Raw genomic sequence first — 24738 nt, forward strand, 5'->3', positions numbered from 1 at the left:
ATGTTTGTATATATATTAGGGCCGGGACTTTAACGCGTTAATTAAGATTAATTAATTACACAAACATTAACGCGTTAAAAAAATTAACGCATTTTAATCGCACTTATTTTTGCCCTGCGGAACGTTTCTCACTGGATGAGTTTCAGGCGTACCGATTATACTGGAGCACCAACTAACGTTCATGACTTCAGACAACAACAAACTAAAGTGAACAATAGTCAAACATGAACGAAGAAGCTGATGAGACCGCTTTGGTTGGCCCCGTGGATGGGAAATTTTGTTTTAAAAACGGACGGATGGAAGCGTCGATAAGAGCAGGGTTGTATGCAAATTATGCAAAAAGGAATTCGCATATCACCGCAGCACATCAAGCCTCAAGTATCACCTCAATGCAAAACATATAGCAGCTAGCGTGGAAGCTAGCGTGGACGTTAGCCCGACTCCGAGTACAAGGACCCACACCATAGTTGCCCTCAGAAATCGGGAGCATTTCAAAATGCAAAATTGGGGGGGGGGGTGCTAGTGGATCGCCGGAGCTGTTAGATTAACATTAACATGCTTATTGTAGTTGTAAGTGCACTGCCTTGCGGCCTGTAGCACCGTCCTTGATGGAGCATATGTTTGGACTGGACCTGCATTTTACAGGAAAGGAGTGAGCAGAGAGTAGAGTAGTTGTCGATTCTTGTTCTGTTTTCTGTGAATATCTGCCTCACCCTCTCAGACTTTGAGCTGCGCGCGCTGCTAAAGAGACGTGTTACCATGGAAACCAAACAATGGTGTAGCTGTATTAAAGTCCGAGTGGAAACAGTCGTGTGTAAATCTGATTTTGTCAGAAATCGGGAGAAATGCGGGAGAAATATGACCCCGGGAGGAAACCGGGAGAGGGCAGTGAAATCGGGAGTCTCCCGCGAAAATCGGGAGGGTTGACAAGTAGGACCCACACCCAACCCACACTCCACAAGATGACTGGTTTCAGGGCCAGGATAACTAAGTCCACGTCTGAAAAAATAACCAGCTCACTGGATTGCACTCGACTGTAGACCACTTGGAGTGGTAGAAGAGAAGGGGCTGCAAAAGGTACTACAGATTGCATCGTCTGACACAACATATGAGCTGCCATGCAGAAAGACAGTGACAAAAAGAATCCAGCAGCTTTATGACAATGAAAAGGAAGATAAAGATAATTTATTGGAGAAAGCCGAATGTGTTGCCCTGACTGGGGATCATTGGACCTCGGTAAGCAATTCAAATTACCTCTGTGTGACGGCACACTTTATTGACATCTTCTCACTGTTCTCAGGTCAAATATTTATATGCGATAAAAAATGCGATTAATTTCGATTAATTAATTACAAAACCTCTAATTAATTAGATACATTTTTTTAATCGAGTCCCGGCCCTAATATATATATATATATTTATAAAACGGACAAGTCAAATCAAGCAATCTGATTGGTTCTTAGCCGTGATATACTGAGCGTATACCACGGGTAGAATTGTAAGTTACTTTTCACAACAAGTCAGTATCCCTCCGTGTCTAAGAAAAACAGTATACCGTTGGGCTGAAAAGCAAACTGCCTGCAGTTTGCTTTTCATACTGGAACAAGAAAGCAGCGGAGAAGTAACGGGGCAGAAACCCTCCCTTTTACGCAGCGGTCCATACATAGACATCAAACGGCAAAACATATTCAGTGTGCAGTTCCTTTGGCATTAGGGCAGGGATATCTAGACACTTTCCAAGGTTTGACATAATGAATTGTGCTACTTTTAAAGCAAGCAACGATGTTTTCAAATCTGTAATCAAAGAGGTCTGCAAAAACACCATCGACCAATCAGATTGCTTGATTTGACTTGTCAGTTTTATAAATATATTTGCATTTCTTCCGTTACGAAACAAACTTACAAAGCATAAAATGGAAACATTTAACATTAACTTCAACCTCCGGGGGGTCTTACTATGGAGGACTGGATTGAGCAGTGCCGATCTCCAGAAAAAAAAGCACCTAACGACGACATGCAGAGCTACGTGAAGAGCAGGTAGACCAACTGGAAAAGTACCACCATTCAAAAGCTTTCTGATGCAGGTCTTGAAACAAAGCAGAGAAACTATGACCGTTAGTGGCCACAGGTGCGAAAGCTCTCTCCAGAGCTACTGGACGCCGAATCTCGGGGACCGGAGAAAGTGGAGAAATATTCTCGCCACGCCAAGCAGCAGCCTAGAACAACCTCAACCTGTACAAGTAACCACGTTAGCCATGCTACTGATGCTGGACAGTTTTTCAGTGGGTGCACAATAAACGGCAACATACAAATGAATGTAAATAAACAGCCAAATAATAGATCAACGCTCTGTCTAATATGTTTGCTTGCTGTTAGAGTTGTTGCATAGCAACCAGCTTTCGTGCAGAAGGCAACGGAGGGACTATTTTATTTTGAAGATCATTATTTACTAATAAAAACTATTTAAATTAGATTGTGTATTTTTCTCTCATATTGCCACACTTGGTAAACGCGCTTCGCGTCGGGCCGAACCACGCCCCTTAGCAATGATATAATGAGCATATACCACGGCCTGTCGTAAGCTATTGCTTAAATATATAGATAGATATATATATATATCTGTATTTTGTTCACCCTGTTTGTAACACAATCAATCAATGTTTATTTATATAGCCCAATATCACAAATGTTACATTTGTCTCAGTGGACTTAACAGTTTGTACAGAATATCAGTATGACAATACGACACCCTCTGTCCTTAGACCCTCAGATCGTACAAGGAAAAACTACCAGAGAAAACCCACAGTTTAAAGGGGAACATGGGAGAAACCTCAGGGAGAGCAACAGAGGAGGGATCCCTCTCCCAGGACGGACAGACGTGCAATAGATGCCGTGTGTAAATCGAAGAGATAACACATTTACAACATAGGTAGACCAAATGTTTGTAAAGACCAAATGTTTGGAAATGCATGTGTCTATAATAAGAAGATGAACCCAGGAGGATGTCAACAATCCTGTGGGAGCCATCAGGGAAGTAGTATGGTGAGAGTCAGGAGGACCGCAGAGACAGGTTCAGCCACGACTTGAAGTCCAGGACTCAGATCAGGCTCCAGGATCCAGGATCCAGGATCCAGGACACAGGATCCAGAACTCAGGATAGAGGATCCAGGACAATCAGAGATACAGTATTGACAATAAAGTTGACTTTGACATTAATGCATACATACATCAGTATGAGTTCAAATCACAGTGTTCAGATACAGACAGGTAGTCACATTTGCATACTGAGTGAGTTGATTTCCACTTTATAAATAAATAAATGAATACAGAAATAAATGTGTTTGTATGCGCTGTTGTGCTAGTTTAGTGTTCTCAAGTTATTCAGTTCTCTTATTGCTCTTGGGGAAAAACAGTTTTTTAGTCTGTTTGTTCAACTTGTGATAGACATAATGTCTTCCAGGAAGCGGAGGATGGTTGTTCAGGGTGGGAGGAGTCTTTCATATTTGCGTTGGCTGAATCACCCAGAGAGGCAGGGCAGCCATTTATCCATCACTCAAGTAAGACTTTGTTCAGTGTGTGTGTTCATGGTAATGAAAGAGCATTTCATCTAGTGAGCCTCATTGATACGCTTAAACAAAACGTGGATCTCAATGGCACATAGTTATAAGATAACATGGTTTTGATATATATGAATACTTCACGGACAATAACATAAAGGATGTGGACATTTACTGGAAAATTCCTGGGGTCTTTTTCTGTATTATTTTCATGTAACTGGGACAGAACATAAGCCATATCAGGCTTTGATACACACTCAGTGGGGGGATATATCGTCTGTGTTTTTCACTGGATGACAGAACAAATATAGAATGTCTTTCGATTCCTGATCTCTGAAACTGTTGAAACAAACTGCAGCTTCAACACCCCAGTTTCTTCTCTGTGTTTCTGATCATTCAGACGTGGCCTGTCTCACACTCAGGGCGTCTTCATCTCACCATGTAACCCACTGAAAACTTCTGTGAACATCCTGAGCTCAAGGCTGGCTTCTGGACCAACAGGAAGAGAAGACGAGTAGAGATAAGATCAGGATGCAGTGCCCTCTAAACTCCCACCTCTCCGTCCACCGTGTGTGTGTCTGTGTGGGGTCAGGGGTTCACACACACAGAATGCTCTCTGACCTCAGAGTGTGTGACAGTGAGGAAGGTCACTGAACAGCGTATTTATTATGAACACAATGAGGTGGCACTTCGAAACCCTCCCATTGCTTTAATCTGATCATTATTATTAATATTATAATTATTATTATTCTTATATAAAATGTTAGATGTATTAGATTAGATTAGACTGTGTCGGCCGCATACCACCTGTGCAACAGAGAGGCAAAAAGGGAACTATCGGTGTCCATTGACAACAAACGTTTGGAGCACCAACTAGCCCCCAAGTACCTCGGTGTTCGGCTGGACAGGACATTGTCCTATAAACAACACCTGGAAGAAGTGAGAGCCAAAGTGACAGCAAGGGTCTCGCTTATCCGCCGCCTCGCTGGTACAACCTGGGGTGCCTCCGCCAGGACGCTACGAATATCCACACAAGCCCTGGTGTTCTCTGCTGCCGAATATTGTGCCCCAGTCTGGTGTAGAAGCCCACATGTGAAGAAGATTGATCCTGTCATTAACAACGCCCTTCGGATCATAACTGGTTGCCTGAAGCCCACCCCCGTGTCCTACCTGCCAGTCCTAGCGGGAATTGCCCCGGCCGGCCTCCGACGAGAGGCCGCTACCCTTGCACTTGCAAGGAAAGCCCAAGAACATGACTGGCATATCCTGCATGAAACCACAACTAAGGCAGCGACCCCAAGCAGACTCAAGTCCCGTCACCCCTACAACAGGAGAGCACAAGAGATGCTTGGTTCCATCCCTGAGGACCTGTCTACAAGGGCATGGTTAGCAACTTCCTGGAAGCAGGAATGGGAGTCGGCTGAGCTCACACGTCTGCACCATCACATCCAAGACCCGGGAGATGGAGTCGAAGGAGAACATCTACCACGCCGGCACTGGACCCTACTGAACCGCCTCCGTACTAGGGTTGGTCGTTTCAAATCATCAATGAAGGAGTGGGGCCTGGCAGACAGCGCAGTATGCGAGTGTGGCGAGCCTGAGCAGACTGCCGACCACATAATCACCACCTGTCCTCTGTACAGACCTCCTTCAGAGGCTGGCCTCTTCCAAGTGGGACCAGAGACGAGAGCGTGGCTTTGTGACACTGAGCTGGACATATGACGACGATACACGAAAGAAGAAGATGTATTAGATCACCTCTTCATGATGTCAGCAGTGGACCGGTGTCATGTTAAAGAGACAACATGATCCAGCCGTGGAAACAGCCTTTAACAGACTGCCCCAGCAGCTGGGTTGTTCATGTTCATTAGATTCATGAAATGTGTTTATCCTGTCCTGTATTTCTGTGAATTTATTTTGTTTAACTAACAATTAATATTTTATTGATTTAAAACATAATGCTGTTGCAATGTTTGAAACAACATAGTACTAATGTCCCTCTGTAAATAAAGAGAGGTATTTAAACACAGACCAAAGTTTGAACTGAATTCATTAAATCATCACTATTGAACAATTGACATATCTCAACAGTTCAAACAATTCCCCGCTGTTTTGTTTTTAAATGAAGAACAATATAAGAGTTTTCTCCTTTCCATCATTATGAAACCATAATGTGCATCCAGACCCGGTGAGGACACTATCTATACTGACTCCGCAATCAGTGTAAGTTATATTCTTGTTTAAATAGACTTCTCTGTTTCATTTACTCTACTCTGTATAATTGTTCTGTAGTTATTGTAGCTAAAACGGTGATTTCTGAGAGATTTTAAATCTCAGATCTGCTCATCTCAACCTGTAAGACAGGTCTCAGTGGGTCACGCACCTCAACCCTGCATTACAATAGGCAGGAACACTCTGCTGTCGCCCACCAGCTGAAGAGAGTTAACTAATTAGAGGGGCGTGCCCCCACAGCTGTGAGAACTCAGCAATCAGCTGTGAGAACTCAGCAATCAGGTGTCCATCTTAGGTTGCTCTTTCCTGGAGCGTCAGCCAGACGAAGTCACGAGGGAGGCAAAGAGGAGGCAAATCCTACTTTCATTGAGCTAAGTATCGCTGGTGTTTTATTTTGTTTTATTCAATTCTCTTTGGTTCTCTAGCCCCTCATGCTATAATCATGTGTATTTTCTCCATTCCTGTTCATGTGTCATCTCGCAATTATCACTGGCCCCGTGTCAATCAATCAATGTTTATTTATATAGCCCAATATCACAAATGTTACATTTATCTCAGTGGACTTCACAGTTTGTACAGAATATCAGTATGACAATACAACACCCTCTGTCCTTAGACCCTCACATCGTACAAGGAAAAACTTCCAGAGAAAACCCACAGTTTAAAGGGAAAATGGGAGAAACCTCAGGGAGAGCAACAGAGGAGGGATCCCTCTCCCAGGACGGACAGACGTGCAATAGATGCCGTGTGTAAATTGAAAAGATAATACATTTGCAACATAGGTAGTCCAAATGTTTGGAAATGCATGTGTGTATAATAGGAAGATGAATCCATGAGTATATCCATCCAGGACTTATGATCCAGGACCACAGCCACGACTCAAGATCCAGGACTCGCAATCCATGACACAGGACCGCAGGATCATCCATGACTCCGGATCCCGGCGTATATAGACACCAAAAAGAAAGAAATTTGGGGAAGCTGGGTTAATCGGAACATGAGAGTACACAGGTATAGACAGAGAGAAGGAAGAAGTAAGATGTCCCCCGACAAACTAAGCCTATATCAGCAAAACTAGGGGCTGAATCTAATCAGCCCTAACTATAAGCTTTATCAAAAAGGAAGGTCTTAAGCGCACTCTTAAAAACGGATAGGGTGTCTGCCGTCCGAACACAAACTGGAAGCTGATTCCACAAAAGTGGAGCTTGATAAGAAAAGGCTCTGTCTCCCATTGTACTTTTAGAGACTCTAGGAACAACCAACAACCCTGCATTCTTGGAACGCAATGCCCTAGTAGGACAATAGGGTATAATGAGTTCTTTAAGGTAAGATGGCGCCTGCCCATTAAGGGCTTTGTAGGCGAGAAGAAGAATTTTAAATTCTATCCTGTGTTCTATAGGGAGCCAGTGTAAGGCAGCCAGAACAGGAGTAATGTGGTCCCTTTTCCTAACTCTGGTTAGTACACGAGCTGCAGCATTTTGAATCAGCTGAAGCGACTTGACTGACTTCTTGGTACACCCTGATAATAAGGAGTTACAATAATCCAGCCTTGAAGTAACAAATGCATGGACTAGTTTCTCTGCAACGTTTTGAGGCAAGATATGCCTGATTTTTGCAATGTTACGTAGATGGAAGTAGGCGGTCCTTGAAATTGATTTTATGTGGGCGTTAAAGGATAAATCCTGATCAAATATAACACCAAGATTCCTTACAGTCTCACTGGAGGCCAAATTAATGCCATCCATAGTTAATATATCTTTAGATCATTTGTTTCGTAGATTCTTCGGGCCAAGTACAATAACTTCAGTTTTGATCATGTTTAACATCAAAAAATGTAAGGTCATCCACGTTTTTAAGTCCTTGAGGCAGTCTTGAATTTTATTTAGATGATTAATTTCATCAGGCTTGATTGATAAATATAGTTGAGTATCATCCGCATAACAATGAAAGTTTACAGAATGATTCCTTATAATAATGCCTAACGGAAGCATATATAGGGTAAACAAAATAGGTCCAAGCACTGAGCCCTGTGGCACTCCATGGCTAACTTTGGTTTGCATGGAAGTTTCATCGTTGACACGTACAAACTGAGAGCGTTCAGATAGATAGGACCTAAACCAGCCTAATGCAGTTCCCTGTATGCCAACTAAGTGCTCTAGTCTTTGCAATAGGATGTCATGGTCGATAGTATCAAATGCAGCACTAAGATCGAGCAAGACAAGAATAGAGACAAGTCCCTTGTCAGAGGCTATTAGAATGTCATTTGTGACTTTAACCAGAGCTGTCTCTGTGCTATGTTGTGTTCTAAAGCCAGACTGAAAATCTTCAAATAAATCATAGTTTTTTAAGTAATCACACAGCTGTTTTGCGACTGCTTTCTCAAGAATCTTTGAGAGGAACGGAAGATTAGAAATAGGTCTATAGTTGGCTAAAACCTCTGGATCGAGGTTGTGCTTTTTAAGAAGCGGTTTTATCACTGCTACTTTGAAAGATTGTGGAACATAGCCTGATAATAAAGACATATTCATAATATTTAATAAAGAATTGCTAATTAATGGAAAAACTTCTTTTAACAGCTTAGTTGGAATCGGGTCTAAGATACACGTTGATGGTTTAGAAGAGAGAATTATTGAATTTAATTGTTCAAGGTTTATGGCTGAAAAGCATTCTAGTTTACTATCTAGTGTAATATTAGAACTTACGTTTCCGGGAGCTGTTGATAACACTATACTGGTTAAAGGCAAGAGGTCATTGATTTTGTTTCTAAGAGTAACAATTTTATCGTTAAAAACGCACATAAAATCATTACTACTGAGTGCTATGGGAATAGAAGGCTCAGTCGAGCTGTGGCTCTCTGTCAGCCTGGCTACAGTGCTGAAAAGAAATCTTGCATTATTCTTATTCTCATCTATTAATGAAGAGTAGTATGCTGCTCTCGCTTTACGCAGTGCTTTCTTATATTCATTGAGTGTAATATGCCAAATTAAACGAGATTCTTCAAGTTTAGTGGAACGCCATATCCTTTCAAGTTGTCTCGACTTTTGCTTTATTTTGCGGGTTTCGGCATTATGCCATGGAGCTAATCTATGTTGTTTTATTTTCTTCTTTTTCAAAGGAGCAACAGAGTCTAATTTTATTCGCAGCGCATCTGTAGCACTATCAACAACATGATCAATTTGGGGTGGTGTACATTTTGTATAAGTTTCCTCCCCTACATGCAGACATGCTATCGAGTGAAGTATTGGTGGAATCTCTTCCTTAAATTTGGCTATAGCACTAACAGATAGGTTTCTGCTGCAGGAGCTTTTGGCTAATGCTTTGTAGTCTAGTAACAGTACTTCAAAAGTTACTAAGAAATGGTCGGATAAAGCAGGATTATGCGGTTCAACTAATAGTTGCTCAATTTCGATACCGTGTATCTCCTAATCGATTTAACCGGCCTGCTCTTGTCTATCCCACATGCTCCACTGAGATCCAACATCTCGTTTCAGGGGGCCTGTGGAACTGCCAGTCAGCTGTTCCTAAGGCTGACTTCATCTCTGGCTACGCTTCCCTGCAGTCTCTGGATTTCCTTGCTCTCACGGAGACCTGGATTACTCCATCCAACACATCCACCCCAGCAGCTCTCTCCACAGCATATTCCTTCTCCCATACACCCAGACCCTCTGGCAGAGGAGGTGGCACTGGTCTCCTGCTCTCTCCCAACTGGAGCTTTTCCCTCTTCAAGCTACCTAACTTCACTCCTTCCACCTTTGAATTCCATGCCGTCACAGTAACCCATCCTATACAATTAACCATTGTTGTTCTCTACCGTCCACCAGGCGCCTTGGGGACTTCTTGGAGGAGTTAGATAATCTCCTCTCACACATCCCCGAAACTGGCCCTCCCACTGTACTTCTCGGAGACTTCAACCTCCAGACAGAGAAGATATATGAACTAACATCTCTGTTAACCGCCTTTGCTTTCTCACTGTCTCCATCCCCACCAACTCATAACGCTGGCAATGTCCATGATCTCATATTCTCAAGGAACTGCACTACTTCTAACCTCTCTGTAAACCCGCTCCACACATCCGATCACTTCTTCATTTAATTCTCTCTACCCCTTTCCAAACATAACAAACTAATCTTTTCTAATTCTGCACCTGTCCGCCGCAACCTTCGTTCCCTCTCCCCCTCTACCTTTGCCTCATCGGTGCTCTCAGCCCTCCCTTCCTCTGATTCGTTCCAACTCCTGCCTCCAAACTCTGCTGCAGAAACTCTCCTCTCTACTCTCTCATCCTCTCTGGACTCTCTCTGTCCTCTCACATCTCGGCAGGCTCGTCAGTCCCCTCCTGCTCCCTGGCTAAATGAAGCACTGCGTGCTAATAGAACCATCCTTAGGGCAGCAGAGCGGAAATGGTGGAAATCCAAACACCATGACGACCTCCTAACCTATAAGGCTCTCCTCTCCTCTTTCTCCGCTTCGATCTCTCAGGCAAAAAGCACTTTCTTTCAAGATAAGATCCAATCTTCCTATTCCAATCCCAAAAAACTATTTTCTATCTTCTCCACCCTCTTGGACCACCCCAAAGCCCATCCTCCCTCCTCCCTTCTGTCAAGTGACTTTGTTAACCACTTTGAAAAAAAGGTTGATATTCGCTCTTCTTTTTCTGACTCACCTTTACTCACCGCTGGGTCACCAGACCCACCTTTCACCCACACACTGACCTCCTTCTCCCCTCTCTCTCCAAGTGAGGTTCTTACCCTCATTACCTCTGCCCGTCCTACCACCTCTCCTCTGGACCCTATCCCCTCAAACCTCCTTCAAACTATCGCTCCTGATATTCTACAGTTTCTCACCCATTTCATCAACACTTCTCTAACTTCTGGTCACTTTCCAAACAGTCTCAAGGAGGTAAGAGTAAACCCTCTCCTAAAGAAACCCACTCTCAACCCGTCTGATGTTATAAACTACAGGCCTGTCTCTCTCCTCCCGTTCCTGTCTAAAACACTTGAACGCACTGTCTTTAAACAACTCTCCTGTTATCTCCATCAGAAAAACCTTCTTGATCCGCACCAGTCTGGTTTCAAGGCAGGTCACTCAACAGAAACTGCTCTCCTTGCTGCCTCTGAGGAACTGCACACTGCTAAAGCAGCCTCCCTCTCCTCTGTCATCATCCTTTTTGACCTGTCTGCTGCATTCGACACTGTGAACCATCAGATCCTCCCTCGCACTCTCCAAGAACTTGGAGTTTCAGCCACTGCACTTTCCCTCCTCACCTCATACCTCAAAGACCGTACCTACAGGGTTACTTGGAGAGGGTCCGAGTCCGACCCTTGTCAATTAACTACAGGGGTCCCTCAGGGTTCTGTTCTTGGTCCCCTCCTCTTCTCCTTGTACACAAACTTGCTCGGGTCTGTCATTAGCCCGCATGGTTTTTCATACCACTGCTACGCTGACGACACCCAACTAATTCTGTCCTTTCCCCGCTCCGAGACCCAGGTCGTCGCACGCATCTCTGCTTGATTAGCAGACATCTCTCGGTGGATGTCTGCTCATCACCTCAAGCTCAACCTTGACAAGACTGAACTGCTTTTCCTTCCGGGAAAAGATTGTCCCACTCTTGACCTAACAATCAACATCGGCACCTCTGTTGTTTCCCTGACTCAGACTGCAAGGAATCTGGGTGTGATCCTAGATAACAAACTGTCCTTCACTGCAAACATTGCTGCTACAACCCGCTGCTGGAGATACACGCTTTACAACATCAGGACGATACGTCCCCAGCTGACCCAGAAATCAGCGCAGGTTCTGGTCCAGGCTCTCGTCATCTCACGCCTAGACTACTGCAACTCCCTCCTGGCTGGTCTACCTGCATGTGCCATCCGACCTCTGCAGCTCATCCAGAGTACAGCGGCTCGTCTGGTCTTCAACCTTCCAAAATTCTCCCACACCACGCCGCTCCTCCGCTCCCTTCACTGGCTTCCGGTAACTGCTAGAATCCACTTCAAGACACTGGTACTTGCGTACCATGCTGCGAATGGATCTGGCCCTTCCTACATCAAATCACTGCACTGCAATCATCTCCCGGACAGAATTCAAAATCACCCTGTCACCCAGTGTATCCACGGAAATGCCCCTCCCTACCTCAAGGAATTGATTGAACCACAAACCGCCACCCGCAGCCTCCGCTCGGGAAATACTAACAAGCTGAAGGAACGGCACACCAACCTCCGCACTATGGGAGATCGAGCTTTCTGTGCAGCTGCCCCCCGGCTGTGGAACTCACTCCCAGACCATCTCAGAGCTCCTCAACCTGTGAACACTTTTAAGAGGGCACTAAAAACCTACCATTTTAACAAAGCATTTGGTTAGCTTTTTAAGCCGGTTTTAATAACCCTGCCTCCCCTTTTTAAAACGTGTTTTTAAACTTGTTTTTTTAACCTGTTTATACATTTTGACTCTTGCAAATGGTTTTCTTTATCTTTTTTTATTATGTACTGTAGCACTTTGAGGTTTGTTTCAAATGTAAAGTGCAATACAAATACAATTTATTATTATTATTATTATTATTATTATTATCCAGGACATGGTTAAACCGTACACCCCAGCACGTGCACTCCGCTCTGCATCAGCCAAACAGCTCGTTGCACCCACACTGCGAGTGGGACCCTAGTTCCCATCAGCAAAAACTCGTGGGTTTGCTATCCTGGCTCCAAAAGGGTGGAATGAGCTCCCCATTGAAATCAGGACAGCAGAAAGCTTACACATCTTCCGGCGCAGACTGAAAACTCATCTCTTTAGACTCCACTTCGAGCGATTGAATTACTAACAAAGCACTTATATACTAATAAAGGGCTGGCTTATCTAAAGCCAGTTGAGTAGCACTTGAAATGTTTGGCTCTATGAAACCTGATGTACTTATATGATTCTGTTTTCTTCAAGGTTGTATCTTCCTGGTCGAATGCACTTATTGTAAGTCGCTTTGGATAAAAGCGTCAGCTAAATGCAATGTAATGTAATTTAGATTTGAGTCAGGTCAAATGCTTCAACCATGCTCCATAAGGACTCCTTTACTCTTCAATTTAACGTGCCAGGTATCTGCTAACGTTAGCTGGCCAGTTAGCATGTCAGTGAGCATGTGTCGATATTTTTTAACAATTAATCATGAAACGTTCAGTTTGAAGGGTGAACCCTATTTTAATTTAGTTTTTGTTAATCTCCACTTACTAAATACATCAACACATATAAATAAACAATCTGGTTCTCTTTCAGACCCAGGTTTAGAACCAGGTTTCCCCAGTATGCTGTATTTGATCCTTTTCTCATTGCATAATGAGGCCTGTGAAGCAGCACCTGGATATTCAGATCAAATTAAACCCTGTCCTTCTCCAACTTTCTGCAGGATATCCCAGCAGTAGTTCATTATTTTTGGCTTTTTAGTGATACATTATTTCTAAAAAGCATTGGTAATTGTATGGACTGAGAACCTTATGAAATGTTCACAAAGTGTTTGTGATTCCTCCAGAGTTCACATGTGCTCTTCTCGCTCTGCTGTGATGGGAGGAATCTCTGGCGGATTATAGAGGAGCATGAATCCAGGTCAGCAGAGATAACAGGATATCAGAGAGAAACATGGAGCATCGACGGGTGTTTGATCCCATTGACGAAGCGTTTACTGGCTCAGTTAAACTTTGCTGTTGCGGGTCAATAAATGAGATCAGGAGGTCACTAGGTTTCATACACTGTTGTGATTTTACAGAACCTAGAAAATAGATAGCTTTTATGGCCTCATTCAGAGCAATAGATGAAGGTCAAAGGTTCACAGTGTAATACACACAATGTGCTGTGGTGCTTTTTCTTCCTGTGTTGACCTTTTCAAACTTAATACTGAAAAACAACAGGGGGAAATTCTTTTTTCAAAGAGTCGCACATGACGTTCATTAGAAACAAAAAGTTGTGATAAGCAAGATTGTGTTTTTGAAGAAAGATATATCAACACAATTAAAACTGCAATATTGTTATTAATCCACGTTAGCATTTCTAAAGCTCATACAGCATAAAATAGCACAAAAGAAAAAGGAATATACAAGCTAATTAAAAATATTTAGCATGACAGCATTTGAGGATCTACTTGACGCGTCTACCCAATTTGGACAATACATTGATGAGTAAAATCATCCCTCTCTTGTCTTTAAAGTTGAATACTTTGAAGATAAGAGAGGTATGATTTTACTCATCAATGTATTTTCCAAATGTGTGATATATTTAGCAGCTTTCCCATCCACTGTGAAATCATCACCTTACTTCCTGTTGGTTGTTAACTGGCCGCTGCTGGTGGACTGATACTGTGACCTGATTGGCTCAGCCCAGGTTTTTTAAATGGGGCGATATAAAAATCTATAAATGCCTGGAGGTTCAATTGTCCTGAGGCAGAGCCAGTCAGATCTGATCCAACATGACTCTGTGGTCCGCTTAAAAGCTTTCCAAAACCAGAGGGACGTGTACTCTCTGATCTGGATCAGCAGGGTCAGCCTCATGATGACAGGAGGGGAATATTAATGACCATGAACACAATACGACAAGTTCTCAAAGCATGTTTTACAAAATACAGTATTTGATCTGGCACTCCTTCAGACCTTCTTTGACTCTGTTGTGGCATCAGCCATTTTCTATGGTGTGGCCTGCTGGGGAAGCAGCATCTCGGTGGCTGATGGGAAGAGACTGAACAGACTGGTAAGGAAGGCCAGCTCTGTCCTGGGGAGTCCTCTGGACACTGTGGAGGTGGTTGGAGACAGGAGAATGGCAGCCAAGCTGTCCTCCCTGCTGGACAATATGTCCCACCCCCTCCAGGACACCCTGTCCTCACTGTGCAGCACCTTCAGTGACAGGCTGCTGCACCCCACCTGTCACACGGAGAGATACCGCAGGTCCTTCCTCCCTGCAGCGGTCAGACTTTACAACCAGCACTGCCCATAGTAGACCCCCCTACACACACACACCAACACAGACTATAACACCCCCTTGCTGCTAAATACAAACCAACTTTGTGCAATATGTGCTATATGTGCAATGCCATAAATAACTGTGTAATTTATACCTGGCCACTAAATCAATCAATATATATATGCCATTAATAACTGTGTAATTTATACCTGGCTGCTAAACCCTTGTTACTGTTACAAGGTATCTGTCTTGTATTTTGTAGATTGTGTAACTTGCTGTTGTTAAATACCGTCAAAATATGTGCTTTATGTGCAATATATACTTTATATACATATGCATCTTTAATAACTGTAATATATACCATCCATCCATCCATCTTCTCCCGCTTATCCGTGGTCGGGTTGCGGAGGTAGCAGTTCCAGCAGAGAGCCCCAAACTTTCTTTTCCCTGGCCACATCAACCAGCTGTGACTGGGGGATCCCAAGGCGCTCCCAGGCCAGCGAAGAGATATAATCCCTCCACCTGGTTCTAGGTCTACCCCTTGGTCTCTTCCCAGCTGGACGTGCCTGGAACACCTCCCTAGGGAGGCGCCCAGGTGGCATCCTAACTAGGTGCCCGAACCACCTCAACTGGCTCCTTTCGATGCGAAGGAGGAGCGGTTCAACTCCGAGTCCCTCCCGGATGACCGAACTTCTCACCTTAAGGGAGACACCAGCCACCCTGCGGAAAAAAAACCATCTCGGCCGCTTGTACCCGCGATCTCGTTATTTCGGTCATGACCCATCCTTCATGACCATAAGTGAGGGTAGGAACGAAAATGACGTGGTAAACAGAGAGCTTTGCCTTCTGGCTCAGCTCCCTTTTCGTCACAACGGTGCGGTAAAGCGACTGCAGTACCGCTCCCGCTGCTCCGATTCTCCGACCCATCTCACGCTCCATTGTTTCCTCACTCGAGAACAAGACCCCGAGATACTTGAACTCCTTCACTTGGGGTAAGGACTCATTCCCTACTTGGAGTGGACAGTCCATCGGTTTCCTGCTGAGAACCATGGCCTCAGATTTGGAGGTGCTGATCCTCATCCCAGGCGCTTCACACTCGGTTGCGAACCGATCCAGTGATTGCTGAAGGTCGCAGACCGATGAAGCCATCAGAACCACATCATCTGCAAAAAGCAGTGGTGCAATCCTTAGTCCACCGAACTGCAGACACCCTCCCCCACGACTACGCCTCGAAATCCGATCCATGTATATTACAAACAGGATTGGTGACAAAGTGCAGCCTTGGCGGAGGCCAACCCTCACCTGAAATGGGTCCAACTTACTGCCGAGGACCCGGACACAGCTCTCGCTTTGGGAGTACAGAGATTGGATGACCCTGAGTAGAGACCCCCTCACCCCATACTCCCGCAGCACCTCCCACAGTGACTCCCTGGGAACCCGGTCATACGCCTTCTCCAATCTACAAAACACATGTAGACTGGATAAGCGTACTCCCAAGCCCCCTCCAGGATCCTTGCGAGACTAAAAAGCTGATCCGTCGTTCCACGACCAGGACGGAATCCGCATTGTTCCTCCTCAATCTGAGGTTTGACAATCGGCCTGACCCTCCTTTCGAGTACCTTAGAGTAAACCTTCCCGGGGAGGCTGAGTAGTGTGATGCCTCTGTAATTGGCACACACCCTCTGATCCCCCTTTTTAAAAAGGGGAACCACCACCCCGGTCTGCCACTCCTTCGGTACTGTTTCCGACTTCCACGCAACGTTGATGAGACGTGTCAACCATGACAGTCCCTCAACACCCAGAGCCTTCAGCATTTCTGGGCTGATCTCATCCACCCCCGGGGCTTTGCCACTGTGAAGTTGTTTGACGACCTCAGTGACCTCCCCCCGGGAGATTGGTGTCGATCCCTCGTCATACTCCAGCTCTGCCTCTAACATAGAGGGCGGAGTTGTCGGGTTCAGGAGTTCCTCAAAGTGCTCCTTCCAACGCCCTAACACTCCATCAGTTGAGGTCAACAACGTCCCATCCTTGCTGTACACAGCTTGGATGGTTCCCTGCTTCCCCCTCCTGAGGTGTCGGACAGTTTTCCAGAACAACTTTGGTGCCGCCCGAAAGTCCTTTTACATGTCTTCTCCGAACTTCTCCCACACCCGCTGCTTTGCCTCGGCCACGGCTGAGGCTGCTGCCCTTCGGGCATGTTGGTACCTTGCAACTGCCTCGGGAGTCCCCCAGGATAACAAATCCCTGAAGGCCTCCTTCTTCAGTCGGACGGCTTCCCTGACCACCGGTGTCCACCAGGAGGTTCGAGGGTTACCGCCCCTTGAGGCACCGGGCTGCTAAATCCTAAGAACTGCTACAGGATTTGATTTGTAGATTTGATTTGTTTTTGATCTGTATTTTTGAAAATTATGTAACTTCTTTAGTTTTTATCTTTTTTTAGCATATTGTTTATTGTTTATTATATTATAACTTAGTACTTTTTTAACGCATTTCAGATATGCAACACTAAGCTGTCTGTGGCTCTTTCCTGCTGTAATGCTGCACATTTCCCCTCTTTGGGACTAATAAAGGTATTCTGATTCACCTGAAATGACAGCTGACGGAGGGGGAAGAGCAGATTTAAAGGGATTAGCGGGTGCTACGATATAGGCTTGAGAGAATGGAGAGAAGTGATTGGTTAGCTGGGGAGTGACGCCCCCGATCACTTATTGAGGGAGGAGAGAGTATAGAAATGACGTGTAATATGGATGAAGATATTGGTCTTCTTGATTGAACTTGCGCTGAGCTTCATTTGTTCGTCCGAAAAATGTCAGAATCCAAGACTTAGACTTAATATTTATCTTATTAAACTGCGAACAGAGGATATTTGAATACATTATTGAAACTTTCGTTATATTATCAACAGTATTGGCTATTAAATCTTAACTCTAGATGTACTCTCTAACAATATTTTTGTAAAGAATTAGTCAACAATTTGGAAACCTGATTAATACAAGTATTATTCTCTTGTTATAGAATGACATGGTTTCTGAAAATGTCCATCTTAAAAATGTAATTGAATCCCAGCTATAAATCCTTTTTTTTTTAAATATATAAACTGTAAGCGTTAGGGTTTTGATAAAATATTTTCACAGTCGTCAGGTTTTTAATTTACACGCACATATGATTAAACAACTAAGAATATGGGAGACTTATCTTTGGAGTTGTGCAGTGATATTTGTCCATGTTCAGCGCATTATGCTGAAGGGCTGGTGGGCTGTGCACAGAGCATGCATGCAGTACATGGAGAAGCTTTTGTCCATTGACACAAACCTTTCAATTAAAGTGTGAGAAATATTTCCCCTGAGCCTGTATCGGTTTTCCTCAGCATGCAGAGGAGAATATTGAATTATATTTTTTTCTAACTGCAAAAACAAACTCTACATGAAGGCCACGCTCAATATAACACACCGAGAAAGTATGTGTGTAAAAGATGTGCATTTTACAGTCGCACATAGATGGAGGCAGTTAGGCCAGCCCACTCAGAGGGGACCCTTTGTGTAGCAGCTCGGAACGTACCATTCCACAGAGACCACAGGGGGCAGGGTTACAGCCGGCTCTGTGACACATGCACACCAACGCCAGCATGCTCTGAAGAACCCTGAAACTTTGACTTTGATTAAATGTCAACAGATTTCACATAACTGTATTAGGTTAGTGAAAGCAATAATATCAAGTTTAAAGTGTGAACATGGACATTCTCACTGGTTTAAACCGAGGTGGAAGAATAACTCAGATTATTTACTTAAGTAAAAGTTCCATTACTACATTGTAAAACTACTCGGGTACAAGTAAGAGCCCTGCTTTCAAAACTGAACTAAAGTAAAACTAAGTATCGTCATTTAAATAATACTTTAACCTGTTAAGCCCGAGAAACGGTAAAACCCCCATTTCCACCTCAGAGGTTGAGTGTTTTTGCTAAACCCCTCTAAAAAGGTAAAATGTCACTTGTTTTGCATCAATCTTGATACAGGGTACTTATTATATGTTGTACTTTGGATTCCTACAGCTTTTAGTCTCCCTTACCATCATCCAAGGGTAGTTTTCACAGTAATTAAAAAAGAATCTTTGGACGGACACTATAATTTACAGTTTTTTTACTATGTTCAATCTGAATTTTCTTCATCCAACTCACAGGTTTATCATTACTTTGAGAAAAAAGATTATTAATTTAACCCTTTTAGAAGGGAAGATATGGTCATTTGTTCTGGGAATGTCATTTTCGAGCCTGAGACCTGAAAAACAGGCTCAGGGCTAAACTGGTTAAGAAACAAAGGTAAACATAAGTATTATGCAAAATGGTCAATTTAAGCCCCAGATATTTCTTTCATTATTTTATTAAAATGATAGGTGCATTTATGTGTTCATCACTTCAATGTTGCACTTGGTAAAGGTGGAATTTATTGGAGCTACTTTATACACTACGTTAATTTATAATAATATGTTATAATGTGTGTCAAATATTTGTGTTAATTAATTAATAACTACAGTAAATATAGCTGGAGTAAAAGGTACAGCAAGCGTAGAGCGCTGGGGAGCAGTTGGGGGTTCGGTGCCTTGCTCAAGGTACTCCAGAGTACCAACAGTAGAGGGTAGTTTTGTTGATGACAAAAACTATATAATAACAGTAACTGTGGATGTAATGGGTTGACAGTAAGCACTGATGGAGTGATTGATATGCCAAAAGATATCAAAATGTCTCGGTTAAACCAAGGATTAATTATTTGAAACATCCAACACACTCAGCCTGAATCAGAACTGTTGACTCTTTGAGGGCCAATGGTCTGAAGACTCAGACATCTGTTTAGTTATTTTGATCTTTACCTTTGATTTAAAAGCATCAGATATTCTCACTGTCAGAACGTAAGAATTGTGCTCCCTAGTCATAGTAAAGTTACTCAAACTTAAAGCCTGCATCTCTGTGATAGTATAACACTACACAGCAGTATTCATAATAGCAGAGGGTTGTAGTAAAGAGCATCAGAGCAGCGAACGCATTGTGTGCAAATCTGGCTGGGCTCCTTTTGTATCACTCTTTTTTCATAACTTTTAGTGAAGTCATTATGAACCAAAAAAAGGTTTATACAATGTATAGCTTGAAATGCTGCCCTCATGTATCAATCAATCAATCAATGTTTATTTATATAGCCCAATATCACAAATGTTACATTTGTCTCAGTGGACTTCACAGTTTGTACAGAATATCAGTATGACAATACGACACCCTCTGTCCTTAGACCCTCACATCGTACAAGGAAAAACTTCCAGAGAAAGCCCAAAGTTTAAAGGCAAAAATGGGAGAAACCTCAGGGAGAGCAACAGAGGAGGGATCACTCTCCCAGGACGGACAGACGTGCAATAGATGCCGTGTGTAAATTGAAAAGATAATACATTTGCAACATAGGTAGTCCAAATGTTTGGAAATGCATGTGTGTATAATAGGAAGATGAATCCACGAGGATATCCATCCAGGACTTATGATCCAGGACCACAGCCACGACTCAAGATCCAGGACTCGCGATCCATGACACAGGACCGCAGGATCATCCATGACTCCGGATCCCGGCGTATATAGACACCAAAAAGAAAGAAATTTGGGGAAGCTGGGTTAATCGGAACATGAGAGTACACAGGTATAGACAGAGAGAAGGAAGAAGTAAGATGTCCCCCGACAAACTAAGCCTATATCAGCAAAACTAGGGGCTGAATCTAATCAGCCCTAACTATAAGCTTTATCAAAAAGGAAGGTCTTAAGCGCACTCTTAAAAACGGATAGGGTGTCTGCCGTCCGAACACAAACTGGAAGCTGATTCCACAAAAGTGGAGCTTGATAAGAAAAGGCTCTGGCTCCCATTGTACTTTTAGAGACTCTCGGAACAACCAACAACCCTGCATTCTTGGAACGCAATGCCCTAGTAGGACAATAGGGTATAATGAGTTCTTTAAGGTAAGATGGCGCCTGCCCATTAAGGGCTTTGTAGGCGAGAAGAAGAATTTTAAATTCTATCCTGTGTTCTATAGGGAGCCAGTGTAAGGCAGCCAGAACAGGAGTAATGTGGTCCCTTTTCCTAACTCTGGTTAGTACACGAGCTGCAGCATTTTGAATCAGCTGAAGCGACTTGACTGACTTCTTGGTACACCCTGATAATAAGGAGTTACAATAATCCAGCCTTGAAGTAACAAATGCATGGACTAGTTTCTCTGCATCGTTATGAGGCAAGATATGCCTGATTTTTGCAATGTTACGTAGATGGAAGTAAGCGGTCCTTGAAATTGATTTTATGTGGGTGTTAAAGGATAAATCCTGATCAAATATAACACCAAGATTCCTTACAGTCCCACTGGAGGCCAAATTAATGCCATCCATAGTTAATATATCTTTAGAAAATTTGTTTCGTAGATTCTTCGGGCCAAGTACAATAACTTCAGTTTTGGTCGTGTTTAACATAAAAAGATGTAAGGTCATCCACGTTTTTAAGTCCTTGAGGCAGTTTTGAATTTTATTTAGATGATTAATTTCATCAGGCTTGATTGATAAATATAGTTGAGTAAGATCCGCATAACAATGAAAGTTTACAGAATGATTCCTTATAATATTGCCTAACGGAAGCATATATAGTGTGAACAAAATAGGTCCAAGCACTGAGCCCTGTGGCACTCCATGGCTAACTTTGGTTTGCATGGCAGATTCATCGTTGCCACGTACAAACTGAGAGCATTCAGATAGATAGGACCTAAACCAGCCTAAAGCAGTTCCCTGTATGCCAACTAAGTGCTCTAGTCTTTGCAATAGGATATCATGGTCGATAGTATCGAATGCAGCACTAAGATCGAGCAAGACAAGAATAGAGACAAGTCCCTTGTCAGAGGCTATTAGAATGTCATTTGTGACTTTAACCAGAGCTGTCTCTGTGCTATGTTGTGTTCTAAAGCCAGACTGAAAATCTTCAAATAAATCATAGTTTTTTAAGTAATCACACAGCTGTTTTGCGACTGCTTTCTCAAGAATTTTTGAGAGGAACGGAAGATTAGAAATAGGTCTATAGTTGGCTAAAACCTCTGGATCGAGGTTGTGCTCTTTAAGAGGTGGTTTTATCACTGCTACTTTGAATGATTTTGGAACATAGCCTAATAATAAAGACATATTCATAATATTTAATAAAGAAGTGCTAATTAATGGAAAAACTTATTTTAACAGCTTAGTTGGAATCGGGTCTAAGATACACTTTGATGGTTTAGAAGAGAGAATCATTGAATTTAATTGTTCAAGGTTTATGGCTGAAACGCATTCTAGTTTACTATCTAGTGTAATATTAGAACTTACGTTTCCGGGAGCTGTTGATAACACTATACTGGTCAAAGGCAAGAGGTCATTGATTTTGTTTCTAAGAGTAACAATTTTATTGTTAAAAACGCACATAAAATCATTACTACTGAGTGCTATGGGAATAGAAGGCTCAGTCGAGCTGTGGCTCTCTGTCAGCCTGGCTACAGTGCTGAAAAGAAATCTTGCATTATTCTTATTCTCATCTATTAATGAAGAGTAGTAGGCTGCTCTCGCTTTACGCAGTGCTTTCTTATATTCATTGAGAGTAATATGCCAAATTAAACGAGATTCTTCAAGTTTAGTGGAACGCCTTATCCTTTCAAGTTGTCTCGACTTTTGCTTTATTTTGCGGGTTTCGGCATTATGCCATGGAGCTAATCTATGTTGTTTTATTTTCTTCTTTTTCAAAGGAGCAACAGAGTCTAATTTTATTCGCAGCGCATCTGTAGCACTATCAACAACATGATCAATTTGGAGTGGTGTACATTTTGTATAAGTTTCCTCCCCTACATGCAGACATGCTATCGAGTGAAGTATTGGTGGAATCTCTTCCTTAAATTTGGCTATAGCACTAACGGATAGGTTTCTGCTGCAGGAGCTTTTGGCTAATGCTTTGTAGTCTAGTAACAGTACTTCAAAAGTTACTAAGAAATGGTCGGATAAAGCAGGATTATGCGGTTCGACTAATAGTTGCTCAATTTCAATACCATAAGTCAGAACAAGGTCAAGAGTGTGATTATAGCAGTGGGTTGGTTTATTTACACTCTGACAGAAACCAACATAATCTAATATAGAGTTAAATGCAACAGTAAGGCTATTTTTATCATCGTCAACATGAATATTAAAGTCACCTACGATAATTACTTTATCTGTTTTAAGTACCAAAGTTGATAAAAACTCAGAGAAGTCTGATAAGAATTCTGAATAAGGACCTGGTGCACGGTACACTGTAACAAATAAGATTGGCTGCAAAGTTTTCCAGGTCGGATGCGTAAGACTAAAAATGAGGCTTTCAAAGGAGGTATAATTTAATTTTTGTTTAGTATTGATAAGTAAACTTGAGTCAAAGATTGCTGCAACTCCACCTCCTCGGCCCGTGCCTCGGGCAATATGAGTATTGATATGGCTGGGTGGAGTGGCCTCATTTATGCTGACATATTCTTCATGTCTCAACCAAGTTTCAGTGAGACAGCATATATCAATATTATAATCTGATATTAAATCATTTACCAGTATTGCTTTAGATGCTAGAGATCTTATGTTTAAGAGACCACATTTAATCTTCCTGTTTTGTTGCACTGTAGTAGTTGTTACATTTACTTTTATTAGGTTATTATGTATGACACCTCTATTAGGTTTTACCTTAAATTGTCCTTGGGCAGACACACACACCGTTAATATTGGGTATTTTATTGGGTTCGGGATTCCTATGGATGACTGCCTAGGAGAGAGCGCAGAGAAGCGTGTAAGACTGCGACTCTGCCTCCTGGTCTCAACTCCAGTTTGTCATGGATTAAGTCCACAAAGCCCTGAAATGTTTGCCGAAATGAGATTTGCACCTTCCAAAGTAGGATGAATGCCGTCTCTCTTAATCTGACCAGGTTTTCCCCAGAAGGCTGTCCAATTATTTACGAAGCCCACATTGTTTGCTGGGCACCACCAAGACAACCAGCACTGAAATGATGACATGCAAGTGGGGAATACCTTTTAGATACGTGAACGGGTTGGTGGGGACCTGCGGGTTTCGCGTTATGCCCCTTCTGAACAGTCACCCAATCTCCCTGCTGCTCGGGAGTTGCCGGGGGACGGTTAAGAGGAGCTACCTTGTACTTCTCTTTGACGCAATTACATCGGGTTTGAATGGGAAGCTTTGTGAATGATGAATTTATTGTGGCCGCCATGTATAAAACCAGTGTTTCAACCATGTTTCAGCGCAGCATTAGAATCTGCTTCAAATTGACATCTAAAAGAGATTTACTGAAAATCTATTTCTCAAAGAGTCATTCTGTTCAGTTTAGTAGATGCCGTTCTTTGGTGTAGTGATGTGTAAAACCTTTTCTATGGCAAGTGAAGCGAATACGTTGATCTTTAAAGAGACCACACCTAACCAGGAGTGTTATAAAGCCTACAGCTGATTCAAAGTTCCTGCACCGTATTCAGCTGAGCTAAGTCAAGACTTGCCAAGATTGAGCCCAGTGTTGTTGATCGATGTGACCGCTGCATGAACAGCAAACCACGCTCATATGTTCTGTTTTTGTTCCAAATTAAAAGACTTCTGGGCTTGGTACCTTATCTAAAGTTCTTGGAATTTAAATGAAGCCCTGCACTTACAGTATAGTGTTTGGGGTTCCAGGGGACCTGCTTACTTTGACTGCCAAACAAGGTGACATAGTGGCATATACAGTACACCTCTATTAGCTAGTCGCAGAATTATACTAGATTGGAAATCCCCTAAACCCCCATCGTCTTAAGGACCTGGTATTCTTTCTAAACCGTAAGATGAAATACACTGTTGGGGGATCTGTAGACCGTTACTTAAAGAAGTGGCGATGGCTTTGGATTGAAGTTTTGTTGTCTTAAAATAGTGACCCTTTATGATTGTCCCTGTACTTCAATACAAAAAATTGAAACTAAATTGGTGTGTAACGTGCTCTA

General features: G+C 42.8%; 1 protein-coding gene across 4 annotated transcripts in view; it reads left to right on the forward strand.

The window, feature by feature from the left end:
• dcc (DCC netrin 1 receptor) overlaps positions 1 to 24738 on the forward strand; it is a 496426-nt gene that overhangs the window by 466187 nt on the left and 5501 nt on the right. The window contains exon 30 of one of the 4 annotated variants that reach the window (XM_079658230.1): positions 3958 to 4225. The exons of the other annotated variants lie outside the window; for them this stretch is intronic. Within the exon in view, the coding sequence (XP_079514356.1) occupies positions 3958 to 4002 (45 nt within the window). The 3' untranslated portion in view covers positions 4003 to 4225. Of the gene's footprint in view, positions 1 to 3957; positions 4226 to 24738 lie in introns of those variants that run through there. 4 annotated transcript variants of the gene reach the window in all.

This window comes from Notothenia rossii (assembly GCF_949606895.1).
Source record: "Notothenia rossii genome assembly, chromosome: 11".
Taxonomy (NCBI): Eukaryota; Metazoa; Chordata; class Actinopteri; order Perciformes; family Nototheniidae; genus Notothenia; species Notothenia rossii.